This window comes from Meriones unguiculatus, chromosome 9 (assembly GCF_030254825.1).
Source record: "Meriones unguiculatus strain TT.TT164.6M chromosome 9, Bangor_MerUng_6.1, whole genome shotgun sequence".
Classification (NCBI taxonomy): domain Eukaryota; kingdom Metazoa; phylum Chordata; class Mammalia; order Rodentia; family Muridae; genus Meriones; species Meriones unguiculatus.
In genome coordinates, this window is record NC_083357.1 from 62,011,664 (window position 1) to 62,032,782 (window position 21,119).

Consider the following 21,119-nt stretch of genomic DNA (forward strand, 5'->3'; position numbering starts at 1 on the left):
CAACTCCAGTGGGCTTGGCTCTCTTGCCCTGAATTGTCCTCATAAGTTGGAGATGCAAAGTTGTCTTACTGTCTGCTTGTATGCCGATGGAGAAGTAGCCCTGTGTGGATCTCCATCATCTGTGTAGAAAGCACTATTCACAGGGTAGAGGTAAGTGAGACAGGCACAACTGAGTGGGATCTTGAGGTGTCAAGATATATTTGTGAACCTTCTCTCCTAGGTGGATGGAGAAACCACTAAAAAAAGTTACCGAAGCCCTGGTGTTTTCACTGGGATTCAGTTACCCAAAAGGCACCGTCCTTACTCCTCCCTTCAACTCCTGAGCCACTGCCTCAGCCTCAGCCTCAGCCTCTCACTTTCCCTGACTGTCTGCTAAAGCTCTGTGGGATGTAAATTATAATTGTAAGTGACAGCGTCAACATCGGTTTTCTCGCAACTTGGGCCAGTTGACATGTGCTTTGTGCTGCTACTCCCTGTGTGTGTGTGCATCTTTGAAAGTGGGTTTCAGAACCAGTGGAAGACGAATGGCCAAGTGCCAGGCTCCTGTGTGGTCCTACCTCCTCTTCACTAAGAGGTATTTGACTTAAAAAAAAAAAAATCCTTCATTATGGTTTCTCCAAAAACAGGATCATCTTTTTGTAGCTGTGGCCTCTGACCTTCTCTGCTTTGCTGGTGGAAGCCAGGGCAAGAGTGGTCCTTGTTCTTGAAGGCCTGCTCCAGCCTTAGCTGTTCTGGGTTAGTCTGCCCACCTCCTGTGGCAGTGTCTTCATCTTTCTCTTGGCTTTCAGGGGCCTGCAGGGAAATGGGTGCAGTAGTAATAGTGGAAATGGCTTATCTCATTTAAATGATGCACCTATACCAGGGTACCACTGTCCAGGTTTCGGTTACTATTGCAGTGACGAAACACCATAACCAAAAGCAAATTGGGGAGGTAAGAGTTTATTTGGCTTACACTTTTGCATTGTAGTTCATCATGGAAACCAGGACAGAAACTCAAGCAGGGCAGGAACCTGGAAACAGGAGCTAATGCAGAGGCCATGGAGCAGTGCTTCTTACGGGTTGTTCTTCATGGCTTGCTCAGCCTGCTTTCTTAGAGAGCCGGGACCACAGCCCAGGGACAGCACCTCCCACAATGGGCTGGACCCTCCCCAGTCAATGACTAAATAAGAAAATGACTTAGATTCAGGGGTTCTCATTCTGTAGGTCATGACTCCTTTGGGGGTAGAATGGCCCTTTCACAGGAGTCATCTAAGACCATAGGAAAAACAGAGATATTTACATTATGATTCATAACTGTAGGTTTTGACTTTTTAAAATCTACTTAATTTGGGCTTCCTTATGTCTCTTTCTCTCTTCTCCACCCCAGTTCCTTCCAATACCTCAACACCAGATAGAAGAGAAAGAAGGTAAATAGTAGGGACAGGAGATGTGGACTTTTTTAGAAGTAGTTCCTTGGGGTGATTCCACTGTTTGTCAGGGTACCACCAGGCTAGTCAAACAGCAAACCAGCAATCCAGCAATAGCAAAAGCAGCAACAGGGTCCAGCAATAGCAGCAGCAAGGTTTGGCAGAAGTGGCACAGAGTTCTCTGGAGCTTTTCTCTTTAGAAGCAGAGTGAAGTAATGCAAAGCATTGCAATACAAAGTGAAGTCTCTCTGTCTGTGGGCTCCTATTTATACCTTCTTAAAGTCCACACAAGGATGTTTTTCAGCTAGCCAAAACCACACATTGGCAAAGATTACAAGCCCTCTCACAAGGCTGCTGTCAGCTGACAAAGATCACACACCTCTCACGAGGCTGCTATCAGCTATGGACAAAGCATTCCCACATCCCACACTTAGAACTACAACAAAAACATAGCCATACAACACAATATAACCAAAACTTCCACTATACGTAACAGTAGCAAAATTATAGTTATGAAGTAGCAACAGAAATAATTTTATGATTGGGGGTCACCACAACATGAGGAACTGTATTAAAGGGTCGCAGGGTTAGGGACATTGAGAACCGCTGTGCTACATGGGCTTTCTTACAGAGAGATTGCTAGAACCATTTACTTAGTTGAGGCTTTCTTCTCTCCGATGACTCTGACTTTAGTGTCAAGTTGACCTAAAAGTATCCAGCACAACCACTGACTAGGAGTAGCCCACAGTGCCACTTGACACTTGTGGGTGTTTTGTTCTGGTTCCACTCTTGTCAACATAGTCCTTCTCTTTATTATTGTATCAACTAAAAAAATACACAAAATGCTTAAGTGGGGGACTTCACGCTCCACTTCTAAAACTTTTTAAAAAAATTCCCAGGATTCTTTTTGAGGAGTTTCTTTTTTTTTTTTAACTTAAATTTTAGCTATCATCTGTACACTTATTAGCTATAGGGAGTTAGCATTTTGAATCACAAACAAAATGTTGACTGTGTAAGGCCTAAGGCAGAGCCCTGACACCCAAAGAATCCACTCTTCAGCCATCAAGCACCTAGCCAGCACAGTGCATCTCCAAATGGGTAGCTGACACCCCTACCTTCCCTTTATAAGGAGGACTTTGTGGCATCACGGAGCTAAAGGGGCTGCACATCTGTCACCTGTTCTGTATCACCAATCTGGCAAAAATAACTCCATGACCAATGCTCTGACCCTGCTTGCTGCTTAGCTTCGCCATCATTCTTGTGTAGGCATCTGATGTTGGCAACAGCTTAGCTAGGCACGAGCACCCTGAGGTTTCATTTGTTGCTGATATCTGTACAAATGTTTCTCTTTTTTTCCCCCTTTTTTTCCAAATGTTTCTTAATTAAGCAGTGAACCCATGTTGAGATGTTTAGAACGTCACCCAAGATGAAAGCTAGAAAAGGCCCATCAGTGATCATGCTGTACCAGCTCTGCAGTGAAGGAAGCATGGGTACCACTGCTAATGTTGCTAGGATACAGAGCACCACTACTTAAGGCTTGCAGTATGGAGAGAAAGAGCCAGACTCAAACCTGCATACCATGTTCAGGGACACGGCCTTTTGTCATCAGAACCTGTCTTCCACTTTCTTTCCTAAGATGAGAGGAATTGAATGGCTTCCTTTATGATGATCACAGTTTAGTTTGGAGGCTTAACACTTCCTTTGAGACAGTCCCATCATCACTGTGAATTCTCTGGAGCTACCAGTGGACAAAAGAGCATTAGAGCCTTCAAGATTGCTGGGAACAGTAGCAGAAGGTGGCATTATTTCAGAGAAAATGAAATGTTCTGTGTGGAAGGGTAGAGGAGTTGGTTAGCTGACAGTTGGTACAGTGGTGCCAGCACCTCAGGAGAAGAATGACAAGGTGATTTCCCTGAAGTACTGTCACAGGGAAATGGGATTGAAATTATCCACAGAATAGTGACAACTGTGAAAGCACAGTAGTCATAGACAGCCGGTGCTGTCCACAACAACCCACAGACTCCAGTCATCCCTTGGTTTTAAACACGGTGTTCCTGAGAAGATAAGCTTGCCCAGGTGAGGTCTGAGGATAGCAGAGGTCCCAAGTCTCCCCACGTTCCATCATTCTACCAGCAGGGTGAATGATGGGAGAGAAATGCAGGTTTGTGAGAGAGAATGACTACTGCCAACACCCTTTCATCAGTGTCTTTGGCATTTACACTCAGGAGCGTTCTGTTCTTATGCAGGGCAGGGTGTGGGCTAGGAGGAAGATGTCTGGTCACGGCTTCTGACCCGAGTGGGCCAGATGCTTCTGGTTCCCGGCTTGGTGGTTCAGGACTATGTCTCACGATCTTTTCTTTTGTGATGGAAGTTTATAGTTCTTTTTTACAAACAAGGTTCTCAGAACTTGTAAGCTGTATGCAGTCTTCCTTATGTGAGTACATTCATACAGAGTTGGGCTTCTTATTTTCATGGAGAATAGTTCCGATTGTAATCAGTTTCTGTCTGAGTTCCAGAAATGCAAAGATACTGAACGGAAAGAGGTGGCAGCTGACAAAATTGCTGTCTTTGACCTTCTGAGGCACACTTAGTAACGAATCTGGAAAATAATGAACTACAATTAATGAGACCCGCACCCGTGTTCAAGTGTGTCTCACAGACAGCACATACAGTAATTGAAAGGACTTCCTGCTCTCTAATTAGTCGGATTGAATTAATTTGCCATGATAGCTCTCTTCACATATCTGGAAGTCTGTGTTCCCATGAAGCTCTTGGTGTGCCTCCAAGCCTGAGACTGCAAGTGGAAGCATCGCTTAGTCTAGGGAAGGAAAGGGTTAGCGTCAGATTGACTTCCCACCAGCACAAGTGAGCTCCCTTCTGGCCTACCTTTCTGCTTCTACCCCTTTGGGTAGTGTGGCTATGTTGACTGCGGGGCCTTTTGCTTTTACTTCAGCCTAGCTGCAGATGCCACAGGCAGGGGAGGTTGTGGGCTGCTTCAGAATAGGGAGTTAGAAAGTCAAGTCCATGTGCTGGAATGCTCCCACTAGCTGGTCTGCAAGGAAGATTCCAGAAGGCAGTGGGAAGACTATTCAGGTATACATAAAGCCCTCATGGGGATTATTGTGCTTGTCCGCGAGCTCATCACCTCCTGTAATTGACACTTGTATCTTGATTGGCAGAGCCATGGGGAGGCAGGGCAGTGGTGCGTTTGACAGGGACCTGTAGTGATCAGCCCACCCCACCCCACCCCACATGTGATCACCTAGAGAATACACGTGGTTGGTTCACCACCTTCATATGTGTATCCTGTGCTGGTGACAGGGTAGTCCAAGGACATTGTGTCTGTCAGAATACCCACTTGTCCATTTGAAATAGAGCCACCAGATGGCTAAAATGCTGGCACCATCATGGCTGACACACTCCATCCATATCACCCTGACACACAGAGTGTAAAGCAAGCGGGAGGTAGCTATGGGAAAATAGATGTGGAGGACACCAGGCACCGAGGGTATCAGTGCCACCAGGGCTCACCTGGGATGAGGCCAGAGCCTTTCCTAAGCACGCCTCTGCCCTCACTGCAAGCAAAGCCCCCACTCTGATAAGGGTAGCTCTTAGACACAGGCCTCCACTCATGAGCTTATGGCTGAGGCTTAGGCCTCAGCAGCGTGTGCGTCTGATCTCCCCACCAGGCACTACTTTTATCAGACTTTTTAAAAGCTAGCTATTTCTAATTTCCCTCCCTCTACCCCCATGTCTGGACTTTGCTTAAAATTTTCTCATGTCATCAGGAAGGTGAGATGCTGACTTCTGAGTATTTGTAGCAACAACAACAAAAAAAAATATAACTCTTGTAAGACTAAAGACTAATTTCTCCTACTTGGACTTAAAGAATTGATTAATATATATTTAAATATAAGCCAGGTATTATGTTAATTTAGGCAACATTCTGATCAAACTTAGGATAGTAGGCAAATATTAAAAAAGGTTTATAAATATAAAAATGTACATGAAAATTCAATATTGTTTAAGTTTAAAGTAATTAATTTTTCCTTTGGCCAGTCTCTCTAGTCCCCTTTACCTGGCCTTATGCTAAAATCTACAAGGATCTGTATCGCCCCACCATCTCTCTTATTCTCTGTGCTGTGTGTTAAGTAACTGATATAACTCATTCAGGAAACACATCACTCATTGATGCCTTCCTAAGAGTCGAGGGTAGGATGTTCCTTCTGAGCTCCACAGACAGAGGCACAGACAGTGCAGGGTCCCGGCTGGTGCTGCCAAATATGTGTGTTTGTGGCATAGGGAAGGGAACGGGCATTCATGAAGCCAGGGCTAACACTTTGAGGGTGAGCTGTGACTCAGAAATCACTAGCACCATTTCCCTGAAAAATTGCCAGGCTGTGGTGGCTGAACATGGGTCTGTTGGGTCTAGCAATGCTCAGCAGACTTTGCAAAGGCTCCTGTGTGTCGCCAGCTCAATCTAGCCACAGTGCTCTCTGCCGTGGGTTATGCTTCCTGAGCCCTGGTTCTGGAGCGGGAAACATATAATTATATTCACCCTTCTCATGGGACTTCTTAATATTTATGGTTGTGAAATACTGTGCAGTCGTTTTTATTAATAGTTACCAGATGTGTCATAAGGATTAATGAATTTACGATCTGAAATGTTTTGAGCTCCTGAAATAGAGGCAGTGTCTGTGCAGGGAATATGGAAAAGAGCATTAAAATACAAACGGTTGAGCTTGGAGGGTGGAGCTTTTATGTGTGAAGGAGCAGTTGCTCACACAAAGTCTGGTGTAGTTTGTAGATGTATCCGGTACCTTCCAGGGACTGCTGAATTCATCCCAGGCCGTGGTTAAACACGGGGGGCTCAGCAGCCCCATGGTGCCTACATTGTGGATGCATACAGGTACTCGGCTTGTCTCCTCTCAGTGTGGGTGCTGTCTTTCTAACTTCACCCCCGTCCTGTGTCCGAACTCCCATTTCTGTTTCTTTTTCTTCCTGTCTAAGTTCAGGCTCTTAGGAGCTCTCCATGGAACCACTGAAATAATTTCTTAATTGGTCCTTTCATATCTAGTGTCTTCCCTTTCTAACCAATCTCCCTAAGGAATCATCCCCCTCACTGTCACTGATTTCAGAACCAGCAGCAGCTGTTCATGGACTCATAACACCCCTCCCTTCCAACCCTCCTCCCCTGCTGGGGCTGCTCTTCTCCTGGAGAGAGCTGACTTCCCTGCTGCCTGCAGCAATGCTCAGGGTGGCCCCACAGCCACTCGGGACCTCTCTAATCCCTTCTCCACCGAGTCCCCTCTGCCTTAGGACCTTCCAGGCCAATCCATCTCACACACTTCATTTTAGTTACTTGCTTACACACCCCTTCCCCAAAACAGATCACCACTCCCTGGTGAGAAAACACATGCGGACATTTAGACCTGCCGAGTCTGCAGAATGGTTTCCTATGGGACCCATGTCTTGGTCTGTTTGTGTCCTCAGTTGATTTCTACAGCTGTTTTGTTAGGGAGCCACTGGAGTTTGCAATTGCTGAGTCACGGGGAAGAGTGTGAGCATGCTTTCATGCTCCGTATCATGTCAGCAAATGTCCATGCTAGGTGGCCACCATTTCATCCTGCTAGGCGTCTACATTTTCATTCTCTAATGGCAGCAGTTTTCATCTCCGGGAGACAGTTCCCTAGCCCAATCTCATCTATTTTCAGTCAGACCTAACTGAAGAATGAAACTTGCAGTCGAGCATGAAAAAGAAACCTTTTGCTGTCTTTACTAAGAACATACCTTGAAAACCTTTCTGTTTGTGTGGGACTTAGGGTCTGTGGAGAGAAGAACAGAGGTGGCATCAAGTCCCCTGGACTTCAAGGTGGAGTGGCAGGCGCATGAAGACTGCTCAGTTTTCAGAATGTCAGCTGGCCTGAGGGCTGGGTGCTGGGAGAGGTGGTGCTAAAGGCACAGAACCTTTTTTTGTGGTCAAGGCATGGAGGAGGTGTCTGGGGTCTTGGAGTTCAGGCTCTTGCGACTGCATGGTAGTGACCCTGCTGCTGCGGGACAGCCTCCCTTGTCTATTCTCTCAGCCACCCTTGCTCCTAGCTCCCCTGGCTTTCACCCCAGTGTTTGCAGGGTGAAATGTGTATTCCTCTGCCTACTCTGGTCCTTCCATCCTACTCCTTTCTGCATTCTCCTCAGCACCTTCTCTGCACCATCCCACCCATCACTGTGAGGAGAAAGGGTCTGTGGTGGTACTAATTCTCTAAAAGCAGTCCTGTGGCTGTGGCATCACCTTTGCTAGAAAGTGCTGTGTTATTTATAGTTATGGGGAGGTGGGCAGTCATGCTTGGGCCTGAAGGCCCTGTGTAGACAGTCAGAACTACTTGGAATTCTCAGGACCTAAGATCCTGGAAAATAAAAGGAATTGGACAAGGCTTGGGCAGTTCACATTTCTGCTGTCTTTGGTACTGAGCAACCAGCCGTAATCCCTGGCTTTTCTTCCCTCGGGTCCTTTAGTAAATCCGTCAACCTTTCGAGGTCAGAATGGTGACACAGAGTCAGTAGCAGAGCTGTGGCCAGCATTCATGCTTCCAGCTGGAGTTAAGCCCACGCTTGCCTGCCTTGCCTCTGTGAGCTTCTCTAGTGCTGAGAGCACAGAGTGGGAGAAGGGGGCACCTGAAGCCAGAATTGGCAAGAGCTGGAGGCAGAAATGGTGGGTTCCTGGTTTCTTCCAGAGACCTTCACGCTGCTGTCTGCCTCTGTCCTCCTGCTGTGAACTCATCGTAGATGAATTCGGTTCCTGTTCCCTCCTTCTGACTTCATGTTCTTACCCAGATTCTTAGCGTTCCTCTAACGCTCCTTGAATCGTGTGTCTGTAAGTCAAGAAGTCTTCTGCTGTGGTGTTTCACCCGCTCCTTCAGGCTCTTTTCCCCTCACCTGCTCTGGTGCGCAGTCTTCTTACAGGAATGTTTGCTTGAGCTTGTGCTGTCTGTCCAGTCTGCATTGGTGTCAGGGAGGTAATCTGACTCCTGGCTGCCTTCCGCTTACTTTGCTCAGGAGACATTTGACCTCTTTCCCTAGCTCTGTTAGTTTCGGTTGCCCAAGGCTGCCTGTATGTCCTCATTTGCTTGGTGCTCCAGCCAGAAAAGCTCCCTTCCTTCTCAGTCCTGCAGCGTGTGTGCTCTGACTGCTCCCTGGCCACCCGGGCTTCGCTTGTCTCCCAGCTTCTGCCTTCTGTCACAGTTACTTCATGTCAAGACTTGCATTCACACTCTAGTGTTGATCAGCATGTGTCTATGACCACAGAAAAGAAGCATGACACTTGTGTGTCTTGTCTCTGGCTGGGGTGAGCCTTTACTGGGTTTCTTTCTCTTGTGTGGTGTAGAACCCTGGAACCCTCAAGCCCAATTGGCAGGAGTTCTGAGAGTTGTGACAGTCTTCTTGTGGCTCCTGGCAGCTTTCTTCTCTGTGCCCCTGTGCCCCTTGGGACCCTCACTCATGCACTTGTCTCCTCAGGCCGTGCCCCGAATCTTGGTGCAGCCTACCTTCTCAGATGCCCGGGCAACAAGGACAGAGGAGGTGAGTCACCAGGTTGGGACTGCCCCACTTACAGAGGTGGCCCTGACTCTACCTAGGATCCTTTTGTCCATACCTGCCTTTCCTTCTTTGCTTCCCGCTTTGATAATTAACTACAATGTAGGTCACTGTCTTCTCCCTGCACAGGCTCCTTGTTACACTTTGCTATTTTCAACCTGCTAATCATATGATTGCTAAAGTTTTTGGTGCTTGACTGCTAATGTAGTCTGTGCTTTAATAGCCCACTTCTAGGCAGAGGGGGTTTCTATAAACAGAGCCATTTCCTTCTTGGGAGTGTTTGCTCAATTCTCAGTTTTACTTATTTTATTTTATTTTATTTGTTTTATTTTATTTTATTTTATTTTTTTTGTTTTTTAAGACAGGGTTTCTCTGTGTAACAAGAGCCCTGGCTGTCCTGGACTCCCTTTATAGACCCGGCTGACCTCCAACTCACAGAGATCTGTCTGCCTCTGTCCCCTAGTGCTGGGATTAAAGGTGTGTGCCACCATGCCCGGCTTTCAGTTTTACTTCATTCTGGTTCATGGTGTGAACATGAAAAGACTAATGCCAGACTGGGAGAAAACCATCTCTGTGGTTTCCCACAGCTCAGCAGCACTCTCCATCTTGTGAACAATAGACCTCCCTTGTCCCACCATGCCTTCAGTCTCTCGGGAGATGCCTCATCTTCATTGGGAAAGTTTATTCATGCAAATAACAGCAAACAGGGCCTGGTGATTTGAGGGAAAATTTACCCTTTAGGTTGCGCCCCATCTTGAAAAGTCCCGTTCATTCCAGTGCCTTCCTGGTGTCCTGCATTCCCAAGATGACCCCTCCCCTGGGAGCAATGTCATTTGTTGTGTGGAGGCAGCTTTGACCAGGAGCAGGACTCTCACTGGCAAGGCCACCTGTGTGCCCAGATTCTGCTGCTTATCCTAGCGGTCACAGCCTTGATGGTCCAGAGACAGCAGCTAGGCTTCAGATGAAATTGCTTATTGGGTGCTGACATGGGAGTAGGCAGAGGCTGTATCATCTTTCCTTCTTCCATCTTTAGTCTTTGCTATCACTGTACCTGGCTTGTCCCTTCCATGGAGAGCATAATTAAGCCCTTCAACTTCCGTGGGCTTCACTGTAAATGACTTCACTGTAAATGTAAATGTTTATAGATCCCACAATCTCCCTCCCCCCGAGTAATTCAAGTGGGGCAGTGGGACACCTGTCACCTGAGGTGGTCTTTACCTCTCTTTCATGTTCCTCTGTGGCCAGAGAGGCCTGGGTTGGACTGGGAGTGACTGAATCTCACTGGTGAGTGTGGGAAAGCCCCTCTCTCTAGGCCACAGGTCATGTCCAGCTTCTTTTGTAGCTCTGTGTATTTCCCCCTGCATCCAGTGATAGCTAACCAGCGTTAAGGAAAGAATAAATAAAGTGTGTCCAGGTTGCAGAAGAAAAATGATTGAAGGATTGCCTAATTTTTCAGCATATTTATGGCGATGACAGTTATTGATCTGCTAGATTGAGTAAGTTTTCAGTCAGAGCCCCATCACAAAAATGGGCTGTTAATCTCAAGAGGTGCCGTTAATTCCCTCCCCAGAAAGTGTGCCTTGTAGGCAACGAAGGCTTCTGGAAGCAGGGATATAAATGACAATTCACAGGAAAATGCATGATTTATCAAACTGCTGAGTTAAGCCAAGTAACTGGAAGAGACTTATAGATCTCAGCTGCTTCCCAGTTCACATAAATCCTCTATTTCAAGTGGAAAGTGGCCATTCTTGTGGCATAAATATTGGGATACATCTTTCTTTTTCTGAGCAGCCTTCCACCTTCTTTCCATCCCACCTTCGTCCCCAGCACTGTGGGTCCAGCATTGGGAGACAGTGCTTGGTTCCCTTACACAGCTTCAGTTATCTAAAAGAACATTCCGTATTCACTTCCCAGACACTGGGACTAGCAGGGCCTGTCATCATCCTGAGACGCTGACTTTGTGTCTGTGTCTTCTGTCTGGTAACTCAGAGAGTGATGTGAAAGAAGGCCACTGGCTTTGTCCTTGCTTGGTGACAGCTCCTGGCTCATGTCCCAGGATCAGAGGCCCCCAGCCCTGACATGACACCAGCAGCCAGAAAAGCAAGCTCCTAGAGAAAGAGCCATGGCTACAGGCAGCCTGGGTTCCTGACTCCCAGCCTGAGCACCCCACCAGTACTGTCTGGGGTCAGTGCCTTGTGTGCCTGTATTGCTTGCTAAAAGCAATTTTAGCTCATTTGGTGAGGTCATTCTTTGGATTTTGCCAGAGGAAAAAAAAAGTTCTCCTCTTCCCTCTTTATGTGTATTTCAGTGTCCCTGTGAGGACAGTGGTGGGTGAGGGCGTCTGCTCTCATGGGAATAGTTACCTGAGACCAGGGAAGCTGGAATGGGCAGGATGAGGTTTGGTCTATGCTGCTTCCTGCTGCCTGGAGGGAGGGGTCTTGCCTTGTGTCATGTCATCCCAGGTGCAGGGATGAGCATCTCTGTAGAAGATGCAGATGCAGCAGGGCTTCTGCCATGTTGTTCAGCCACTCCTTATCACAGGTAGGTAGCCCAGTGCTCATCTGGCTATAGGGCCAAGGGAAGCTCTGTCTGTTTTCTTCAGGTACATGCTGCCTGCAGCCAGAAACAGTGCCTACCCAGACTTCAGTGTAGAACTGGCAGAGCCAGCCTCAGGGGCTTAGATTTGGTGGGAAAGCCTTTCCCAACTCTCATCAGTACACGTTCTGCCTTCTGCAGGCTCAACGAGGCAGCCCTGGGCCTGCTGGGGCTTTGGACTCCATGGTGCAGAGGATGGCCCCTGCAGTAAAGATCTGTGACAAACCTGTCAAAGTGTCTTCCCCTCCATCTAACATGGTGGTTACTCAGCCCCCAGAAGGGCAGGATGGACCTCCGAGCCCCTTGAGCGAAGCTTCCAGTGGCTACTTCTCTCACAGCGTCTCCACTGCTACCCTGTCAGAAACGCTCACTCTAGGCCTGGACACCACGGGCCTTGGCAGCCAGACACCTGGGTCCCCCCCTGCCTTGTGTCAGATCACCCCAGAGCCCGAACTGGCTTTTCTTTCCTGCACACAGAGCCATCCACCTGCCTCAGAAGAGCCCCAGGTACCACCTGCCACACCTTCTCAAAGCGCAGAGCTAGAGGTTCCCAGACCACCCCTTCTTTCTGAGTCTACACCCTCCGTGCCCACATCCCCGTTCCGAATCCGGAAAGTGCGGACCTCAGAGCTTAAGTCCTTTACAGGCATGCTGGGGGGAGCCTCCTCCGGAGCTGGGGAGGACCCACTGGCTTCAGAAGAGCTCAGCAGTGCTAGGGGACAGGCACTGGGAAGGCTGGAAGTGACATCTGACTCCGAGGAGGCCAGTGAAGTCCCTGAGTGGCTTAGAGAGGGAGAGTATGTTGTTGTGGGAACCAACAAGACGGGCGTTGTGAGGTACATTGGACCAACGGACTTCCAGGAGGGAACGTGGATTGGCGTGGAGCTGGACCTGCCTTCAGGTAAGTGGGCTGTGGGTGTCCCCCGCTGACCACAACACTGCTGAATGTGGCCTGGCAGAAGGGGAGGCCTGTGTGCCTAGTGCACATCAGACTCTGAGCCTTTTGACCCTTCATAACCCAGATGCTAGCTCATCTAAACTCTTAGAATCCACCAGAGCCCCAAAGGAGTCACCAAAAACTGACATAAACTTAGAAATGAGTTTAAATCTTTTCCTCTTGAGACCATGTCCAGCTGTATGGTCCAGGATGGTTTGGACTGACTGGGCTCAGTGATCACCCCGTTGTAGCCTTGCCACTACCTGGGGCTACAGTTGGGGCCACCACAGTGAGACTCCAGGGTGCCTGAGTGTGAGTGTGATGTTCTAGGTAAGGTGAGGTGAGATTGTTGTAGGCTCCCAAGTGTCGAGACAGACTGTAGTGCTCAGGGTGGTCAGGAGGCAGGAGGCCCTAAGGAAGCACACATCTGTCTAGATACTTTCTGGTGGTGTTCTGTCCTGAAGAGTAGGCTGCCCTCGGGTCTCTTAGCCAGCCTGTGGCGTCTTAGGCCCTTTTATCCCCGGTTTGTGACACAGGCCAAATGGTTTTGTTGCACACCCATTTCCAGCCTGGCCACACGAAGCGGGCAGCTCACTGGTCTTGAGCATACTTACTGGGCCGTCCGCCACCACTTGGAATCTATATTGTCCTACAGTTGTCATCTCATGGGGACATGACATGTTCACTGGCAGCTGAGCCTTGCCCAGGCCTGGGTTATGGTTAATTTGCTTCTTGTTCCCAAGTTTATGGGAAGCCATGAGCTGGGCTTGGGTGGAAAGGAAACTTCTGTTTGGCTTCTCCTAATGTGGCCAGGATGTTTGGGCGGCAGTGCCCTCGCAGCTCCTTCCTGTCTATGGCTGAGGAGCTGTGCTGTGCGGATAGTTGCAGCCTTGGGCTGCAGTGAGTGTAGGCTAGGAGTAGTCGCATGGACACAGGGGCCCATCTCACGTGCTCAGTGTTGAAGTGTGAAGGTGGCGGCTGGTTTCCAGAGTGGTGGCCCCGTCGCAGTGCTGGAGGGTCAGGTGTGAATGCCTTCTCCCTCTTGGAGCAAGGACATTTCCTTGGTTGAGCATGGGAAAGGTGAGGCAGGGATGGGCAGGGGCAGGGCACCCCTAAGATGTACAGCCCACCTTTTGCTGCAGAAGCAACGGCTCAGGCTGCCACCTGAGAGACCTGACTCCCTGCCGCTGTCTCTGGACACTCAGCCACATCCGGCAGCTTGTTGGACTGCTGGTGGCCCTTTAGGAGGACACCCCTCAGAACTCGGCGTTAGACCCTTGTGTCTTTCAACCAGCCCATGGCCTCACTGGCCCATTCATCCCTGGCTGCAGGCACAGGCCAAAATGATATCCTTGTCCCTGAGCTGAGTGCTTCCTGTGAGGTCACTATCTGTAAAAATAATTGGGCAGAGAACAGCTTGGATTGGAAGTAGTTCAAGATGTTAACCATAGTACAGACTGGGAAAAAAATTTCAAATTTGCTTTTCTCAAAGTGCAAAGGAGATTCAGGAAGAGGTCTGTGCCTGCAGTTGAACCCAAGAGTTAAAGAAAATGAGCAAATACTTTACTTCACAGCAGGAGCTAAGCGCATGTTTGCTTGCACTGCAGTGCTAGGTTCAAATATACTGTGGTGAGCAACATCCCCCACTTGACTTCTACTTGTGCAGAGGAGAACATGCTAAGTGAATAAATACATTTTGATAGGAGCAAGTGCTATGAAGGAAACAAATGGGCTAAGGAGCTAGAGGAGGGTGGCTGACCGGAATACCACAAACTGCTCAGAGAAACAAAAGAATGCAGGAAGCCGAGCTGGGAAGTTGGGCCGCCAGCAGGGTGAGGCGGGGCAGGGTCCTGGTGCTCCTGAGTGTGACGCAGCTTGCTAGGATTGAGGACGAGTAGGAAGGCAGCCTATGCGGTCTGAGGGGCACCTGCTGCCTGCATCTAAGGCTTTCGTGGTAGTTACTGCAGTGTGATCAGGGCTTGAAAAGATCACCCCTCGGAGAACGCACATAGGGAGCAATGGGCACAGAAAGGCCACTGTGAGGGGCAGCAGGTGTGTGGGCTAGAAAGGTTTGAGGTTAAGATAGTGGTAGGTGTGGGGAAGAGTGGTCAGGGTTGGGGAGGATGTGTAGAAACTGCAGCCGAGGACAGATGGAGGGGGGACCGTTAGGAGTATCAAGGTGACTGCTAGTGTATGGCGACAGAACAGGCCAGGAATGCAGGTCCCTGAGTTGGAAAGGCTGGAGAGATGCCTGTCAGTGCAGGCTCACTGTCTCAAGTGATTCTGAGACACAGAGAGGCCAGGTGCCTTGGGCCAAGCGGGTGGCCAGTCACACTTTGACTGAGCTGTAGTCTGCGTGCAGCCAGGCCCTTCATCTGTGAGACCTGATGAGTTGGAGCTGGGGAGAGAGGGAGCGAGAGAGTGATGCCAGTGACCAGAGAGGACTCAGTGCATGTGGGTATTTGAGAAGTAGAGAGGCAGGGCTTGGCTCCGCTGCCCATGCCACTGCTGCCGGCCCTGAGGCTTCCCAGAGACTGGTGGGCAGGGCGGATGCTCTAAAGAGCACCTGGAGACTATGGCTTCCAGGTGGGTTCTGCCCTGTCCCGCCTCACTGCAGCAATCCCTATTCACTGTCTTCATTGTCAGAGGAAACTGTCACTGTTAAAGCAGCTTTTTTAAATTAACTTTTTATTTTTTATATTAATTACAGTTTATTCACTTTGTATCCCAGCTGTAGCCCCCTCCCTCATCTCCCATACCCCTCTCCAAGTCCACTGATGGGGAGGTCCTCCTCTCATCTGACACTAGCCTATCAGTTCTCATCAGGACTAGCTGCATTGTCTTCCTCAGTGGCCTGGTTAGGCTGTGTCCCTTTAGGGGGAGGTGATCAAAGAGCCAGCCACTGAGTTCATGGCAGAGACAGTCCCTGTTCCCCTTACTAGGATACCCACTTGGAGACCGAGCTGCCATGGGCTGCATCTGAACAGGGGTTCTAGGTTATCTCCATGCATGGTCCTTGGTTGGAGTATCAGTCTCAGAAAAGACCCCTGTGCCCAGGTTTTTTGGTTCTGTTGCTCTCCTTGTGGCGCTCCTGTCCCCTCCCCCTACTGTTAAAGAAGCTTGACACCCAGTGTGGCATCTGCTGACATACTCTGTGGCAGTTTTGCCAGCTTCCTCTTGGATAGACATGGTGCCAGAGCCATCTGTACCCCTACATCCATGCTTGTGTTCTCAGGAAATGGGCTAGTGCCCTGGAGGAGCAAAAGCCACTCTGCCTTGTTGGCCTGCAGCTGGTCCTCAGCAGGACTTTGTGCAAGGCCTGCTGCCTCATACTTGGGAACCCAGAGCCAAGGGTTGTGTGTCTCTGGTGACCGTCTACTGTCTGAGGGGCTTCTGCCCCGGGCTCTAGGCTCACTGGCACCCTGTTGACTGAACCACCTGTTTTGTGGATTGGGTGGTGGAACAGAGGTGCCATGATGGACACAGTAAAGAAGGTGACTGTACGTGTAACACACGCTTCTCCTTCCCCTGCAGGAAAGAATGATGGCTCCATTGGTGGGAAGCAGTATTTCAAGTGCAACCCCGGCTATGGGCTCCTGGTGAGGCCCAGCCGGGTCCGGAGGGCTGCAGGCCCCGGCCGCAGGCGTAGTGCAGGGCTCCAGCCTCAGGCAGCCCCAGAGGCCCGCAGGAGTGCTACTATCTCGGGCTCTGCTACCAACCTGGCTTCACTGACCGCTGCACTGGCCAAAGGTGACAGGAGCCACAAGAACCCTGAGAATCGGAAGTCCTGGGCCAGCTGAACTGGCACCTCTCTGGTGGGAAGGGGGAGTCCTGGTTCCTCCCTGGAGGACAACCAGGTCCATGGGAACAGGGCCATGAATGCTTTTTTGCACGACACGGGGATGGTGGACAGCCTGGTTCCCTGTCCTCTCTGGGAATCTGGAAGCTGCATTTCTTCCTCTACTTGGCAACAGCAGAGGCCTCTCGGCTGTGCTGCTCTGGTTGGGGGTGGAAGGTTCCAGGAGCACAGAGACTCACAGGATGGTAGCTGGGTGGCAGCGCTGGGGGCCAGGCCAGCTCTTCCGTGCCTGCTTGAGATGGGGCAGCAATTCCCAGCCAGGTGTGTTGGGCTCCCCTTTTCTATTCTGCTGTCTTTACTAATGTCTTAATTTAAATAATGATCCTAACTAGTGTCTGCCCCTCACATACAGGGGTTCCTTCTCCGGCCTAGGGTCAGCCTCCACATCATCCTCTACATGTAACCCGTTGCTTTGCCAGTCCTCCCCTAACCCATGCCCCCTCCTTCTGAGTGGCACACAGTGTTTCTGGGAGGCATCTTTATGGGTGTTCCAGTGTCTTTACATCCAGAAAGGCTTTTTGTCAGCTATTCATTTCCTAGCAGGATGCTTGAACTCTATTTATTTAATTTATTTTTTCAAAAGCTGAAATAATTCGCGAGCCACAATCGCTGCCTGTCCCAGCATGCATGCCTGGGGCCTACCTTGCGCTTACCGGCCTCTGGCTGGTAGGAGCTATAGCCTTTCTTAGATTGTGGTTGTTGGAGGTGGTGCCCAGCAAATAATACACATGGCCTTACTCTCGGGGGGGGGGGAAAGGGGGACACAGGACCTCGGCTTGACATAGCTCAAGCCATCAGTACCTTCTCTGGATCTGCCACAATACAGGGAACTGGAGAATGCTTTGACTGTACAGTTCCTAAATCCTGACAACACATGGGGGCCAGCAGCCGGGCAGGTAGGTAGTGAGGGGAGAATGAAGCTATGGTGTTTCCCAGGGCATTTCCAACCACCTTTTTACTGAGATGTATGTGGCCACTGAGTCCCAGAGTGTGTGGAGGCCTGAGCAGGCAGGTTGGAGTCACCTAGTCCGGGCTCTCCCAGATCCTTCCCTGGCTCCCACCTCCGGAAGGAAGTCCTATGCCAGAATTTTAACCGGGTATCCTTGGCAGTTTGTTGTAAGCTTGACCCTCAGACAATTTTTCTCCCTGTGACAGGCTTTCTCTGTGTAGCCCTGGCTGTCATGGACTCGTTTTGTAGACCAGGCTGGCCTCGAACTCACAGATCTGCCTGCCTCTGCCTCCCAGAGTGCTGGGATTATAGGGTGTGCCACCACACCTAGCTCAGACTCTCCAACTTTTAAGAACCACAGCTAGCCAGCTTTTGTAGAGGAACTGGTTCTGGGAGGACTTAAACCTCTTAAGGGAAGCAGCAGCAGGCCCCCAGGCTCCCAGCAGCTGGCTCCTCAGAACACCCCGCTTCCCTGCTCGTGTGGCGTCTGTGTTCATATTGCTGGCATTCAAGTCTGGACCGTCCGTGTTGTCTGATTAGCCCAATATAAACTTTACTCCTGTCTGCTTGCCCAGACCGTGACCAGAGGCTGACCTAGGGCAATAGGAGGACGGGTGGTCTCCCTGGCACAGATGCGGACTGCTTGCACAGAATCCCAGCCTGGAGATGGAGTGTCATTGTGCTCTTGTCACCAGGGTCTGCCAGGAGAGACCTGCCTCCATCCCAGTCTGGAACAGCACAGATGTCTAGAGCTGCCAGCTAGAGGCAGGCACCACTTCAATAATACTTTTCCTCAGCTGGCATTTTGGGGATGCCCACTAGGTGTGTGGTGCTCAGTTAGCACTGCCAAGTCTGCCTGGCCTGCTCTTGTGGCCAGCACACAAGCTCTATGGAGTGTGCTTCAGGTAGAGGCCTTTTCCTGTCAGCCTCTGGTGTTCCCCCAGAGAGCAGTCAGTCATTCCCTGAAGGGGCCAGAGCCCCAGAGTTCCTCCTCTGGCACGGCCATGCAATGGGTTCGAGGGAGCGAAGGCCCTGGCTTGAGGCCAGTCTTGGTAGGCAGTGGGAAGGAACATTGTGCAGCCGTCACTTGGGGTGGTCTAAAACAGGTGACTTCACTTGTTAGCTGGAGCACTGCCAGTCCAGCGTGGTCTCACGTGGTCAGCTCCCGGGCGGTGGTTGTGGGACCAGCCTCTCTCCTCCAGCCCCACTTTCCTCTCAACTCCTCTGACCTGAGTTTCCCAGCTTTCCCTCGTCCAGGCTGCCTTAGAACTCCCCCTGCCTGTGAAAACTACTCTTTCTACAGAGCCTCGCAGGAAGCCCTTCAGGTGGAGCACCCCAGCTTCACAGGCAACTGATGAGGGCACCCTCAGGATGCCTCTGCCCATGCCCTCCAGTGGTTGGTGCTGGGGCTGTCTGTCTGCACAGAAAGCTCTGTTGCTCTCATGGACCTTGGTCCTCAGTATGGATGGGATTTTCTAGGAGTGAGATTTGGGGCCTCATGCTGTTGAGTTTGTTTGTCCTCATGGGTGTTTCTTATGAGCTGTTCCTGTGGCTGAGAAGACCCTGTGTGTCTGTTTGCTAGGAGGGCAGGGAGGTGACCCCGGGAAAGCTGGCACGTCGGGCTGGTCTGAAGAGATGGGGCTTGAGTCTGAGGGCCAGTGTTGCACTGTGTGGGCTGGATGGAGACCCCGAGGCTTGCTCTTTCTTCCTGGGCTGCCACACTAGACAAGGCCTTTTGGGAGCGGGCTGACACTAACTTGCAGCTGGAAAGGTGGTGATGTGTAGGGGTTGTGGCCACCGCTAAGATGTCAGCTAGTGTAAGGTGGCGGGTGTGTAAGTTGGGTTCCAGGTTCCCAGTCTAAGGGGCAGAGGGTGTTTCTGGGCTGTGGTTAGTGACTTGGCCCCTGAGGAGTTGCAGAGGGACAGTGTTTCCATGTCTCCAGTCTTTGCCAGCGCTTCTCATGCCCTAGAGGTTCCGTGTGGGGAGGGGGTGGGTGGCTCACGTAGCGGCAACCTGCCTGCCCAAGCTGCCTGTTGCCCAGGGAGGGTGACCTGGAGCTTCTGGTGCCTCAAGGCTCATGCCACCCCAGGTCCCAGACCTTTGGGCCGTCTCTAGTGCCTTCCCTGGGGCCATTGTCGAGCTGTGCTTCTGGCCCCAGACACTACCCAAAGCATCTTTCTCTTAACTCTACAGTGCCTTCCTGTTGGGTTGCGGACAGTCTGTATGGGGAGAGCTGGGAATGGCACGGGGGTGTGGATTGTGTAAATATGAGCTCACATGAGTGATGTTGATTACAGGATTACAGTGATTTGGTGCATATTAAGTGGGAATTAAAAATCCAAAGACTTGTAATGAGTAGTAAAGGTGATTTATGTTGTATGATGAACCCAAATACTGTAATTTTGTACTATAAATGCCTTTCCATCAAGTGACCAACAGCTTCTAAATAAATCTAGATGATTACCTGATTATGTCTGAGGTCAGTCTGAACTCTTCTTCTCTCCCCTCCCCTTGGGCTTTGGCTCCCTACACTGTCCTCTGATGGTGGCCCTAGGGCTTGTCAAGATGGGAAGCAGTTCACAGAGCAGCAGTCCCCAGGGCACAAACCTCCGTGGCCTAACGACCTCGGGAGACCCCACTGGTACACTGGCCTGTCTCCAATCCCTCACTCACTTCAGCCCATTATAGAAGCCAGGCAGAACCAGAACACCTGGGGGACTTAGGCTCAGTGCTAAGAACAGGGGTGTGTGTGCGTGTGTGTGTGTGTGTGTGTGTGTGTAGGTTCGTAGGTTCCCTGCTTTCAGGCAAGGGTTTCACCATCTGCTTTGACCTAGGAGATAGGCCTCACTATGGACTAGAGAGCAAGCGCCTTTCCACTGCTGCAGAGACAGACACACCCTGGAGCACCGGTTCTCAACCTGCTCAGTGCTGCCAGCCTTTAACACAGGTCACACTGTGGTGGCCCCCAACCATGTCATTATTTTTGCTGCTATTCCGTAAGTAATTTTGCTAGTTTTGAATCATGATGTAAATATCTGTTTCTGGGGGCTGGAGACATGGCTCAGGGGTTAAGAGCACTGCCTGCTCTTTCTGTGGATCCAGGTTCAATTCCCAGCACCCACGTGGCAGTTGACAGCTGTCTGTAACTCATTTCCAGGGATCTGCTTTCTGATAGTCTTTGGTAACCCCATGTGGAAGGTTGAGGCCCACAGGTTGAGAACCAACTGCCTTGAACACAGTATTTGAGAAAGAGGGAAAATTAGGACTATGGTTGGTCGGCAGGGGTGGATCTAGTCCCTGTGGACTGAGGAAGCTGACTTTAGGCCTGCCTATCACGAAGCCTACCCTTTCTGAAGGGACTCCCTCTGCCACCCACGGAGCCCCACTCTGAGCCACTCTGCCAGGAAAGCGGTGTCCAGGGTATAGGAAATGCTCAGGGTTTTCTCTGCACCATTCTGCCCCTTTCTGGGAAACACAGGGTCAGGGCCACCTGAAGGCTCAAGGGGAGGTGGCCGTCTGTCGGCCACAGACAGCCTCTGCGTACACAGGACTTGTCAGAGAGAAGTCCTGCCCAACAGGGACAGAAAATGTGTCAGCCAGGAGCAGCCCCGTGAGAGATGAGGCAGGATTCTGATGAGCACAGGGCAGGACAGGATACATCATCCTTTTCAGGCTGCTCTTACCTGGCAGCTCCGGGAGATGTCTAGTCTGTACCAAGCCCTGGCACGGCTCACTCTTTGCTTACCAGTCACTCAAGGAATGTGGACAGTGATCCTGAGCCT

At 50.4% G+C, this 21,119-nt stretch overlaps 1 protein-coding gene across 3 annotated transcripts in view; it reads left to right on the top strand.

Annotated features, from left to right (window-relative positions):
* Positions 1 to 19,808, top strand: part of Kif13b (kinesin family member 13B) — a 158,466-nt gene extending 138,658 nt beyond the window's left edge. For 2 of the 3 annotated variants that reach the window (XM_060391318.1, XM_021654289.2), the window contains 3 exons: positions 8,919 to 8,981; positions 11,733 to 12,492; positions 16,063 to 19,808. In XM_060391318.1, coding sequence (XP_060247301.1) covers positions 8,919 to 8,981; positions 11,733 to 12,492; positions 16,063 to 16,328 — 1,089 coding nt within the window. In that variant the 3' untranslated portion in view covers positions 16,329 to 19,808. The remainder of the gene's footprint in view (positions 1 to 8,918; positions 8,982 to 11,732; positions 12,493 to 16,062) is intronic. The other variant, XM_060391317.1, reaches the window with a different exon arrangement.
* The last annotated feature ends 1,311 nt before the right edge of the window (positions 19,809 to 21,119 follow it).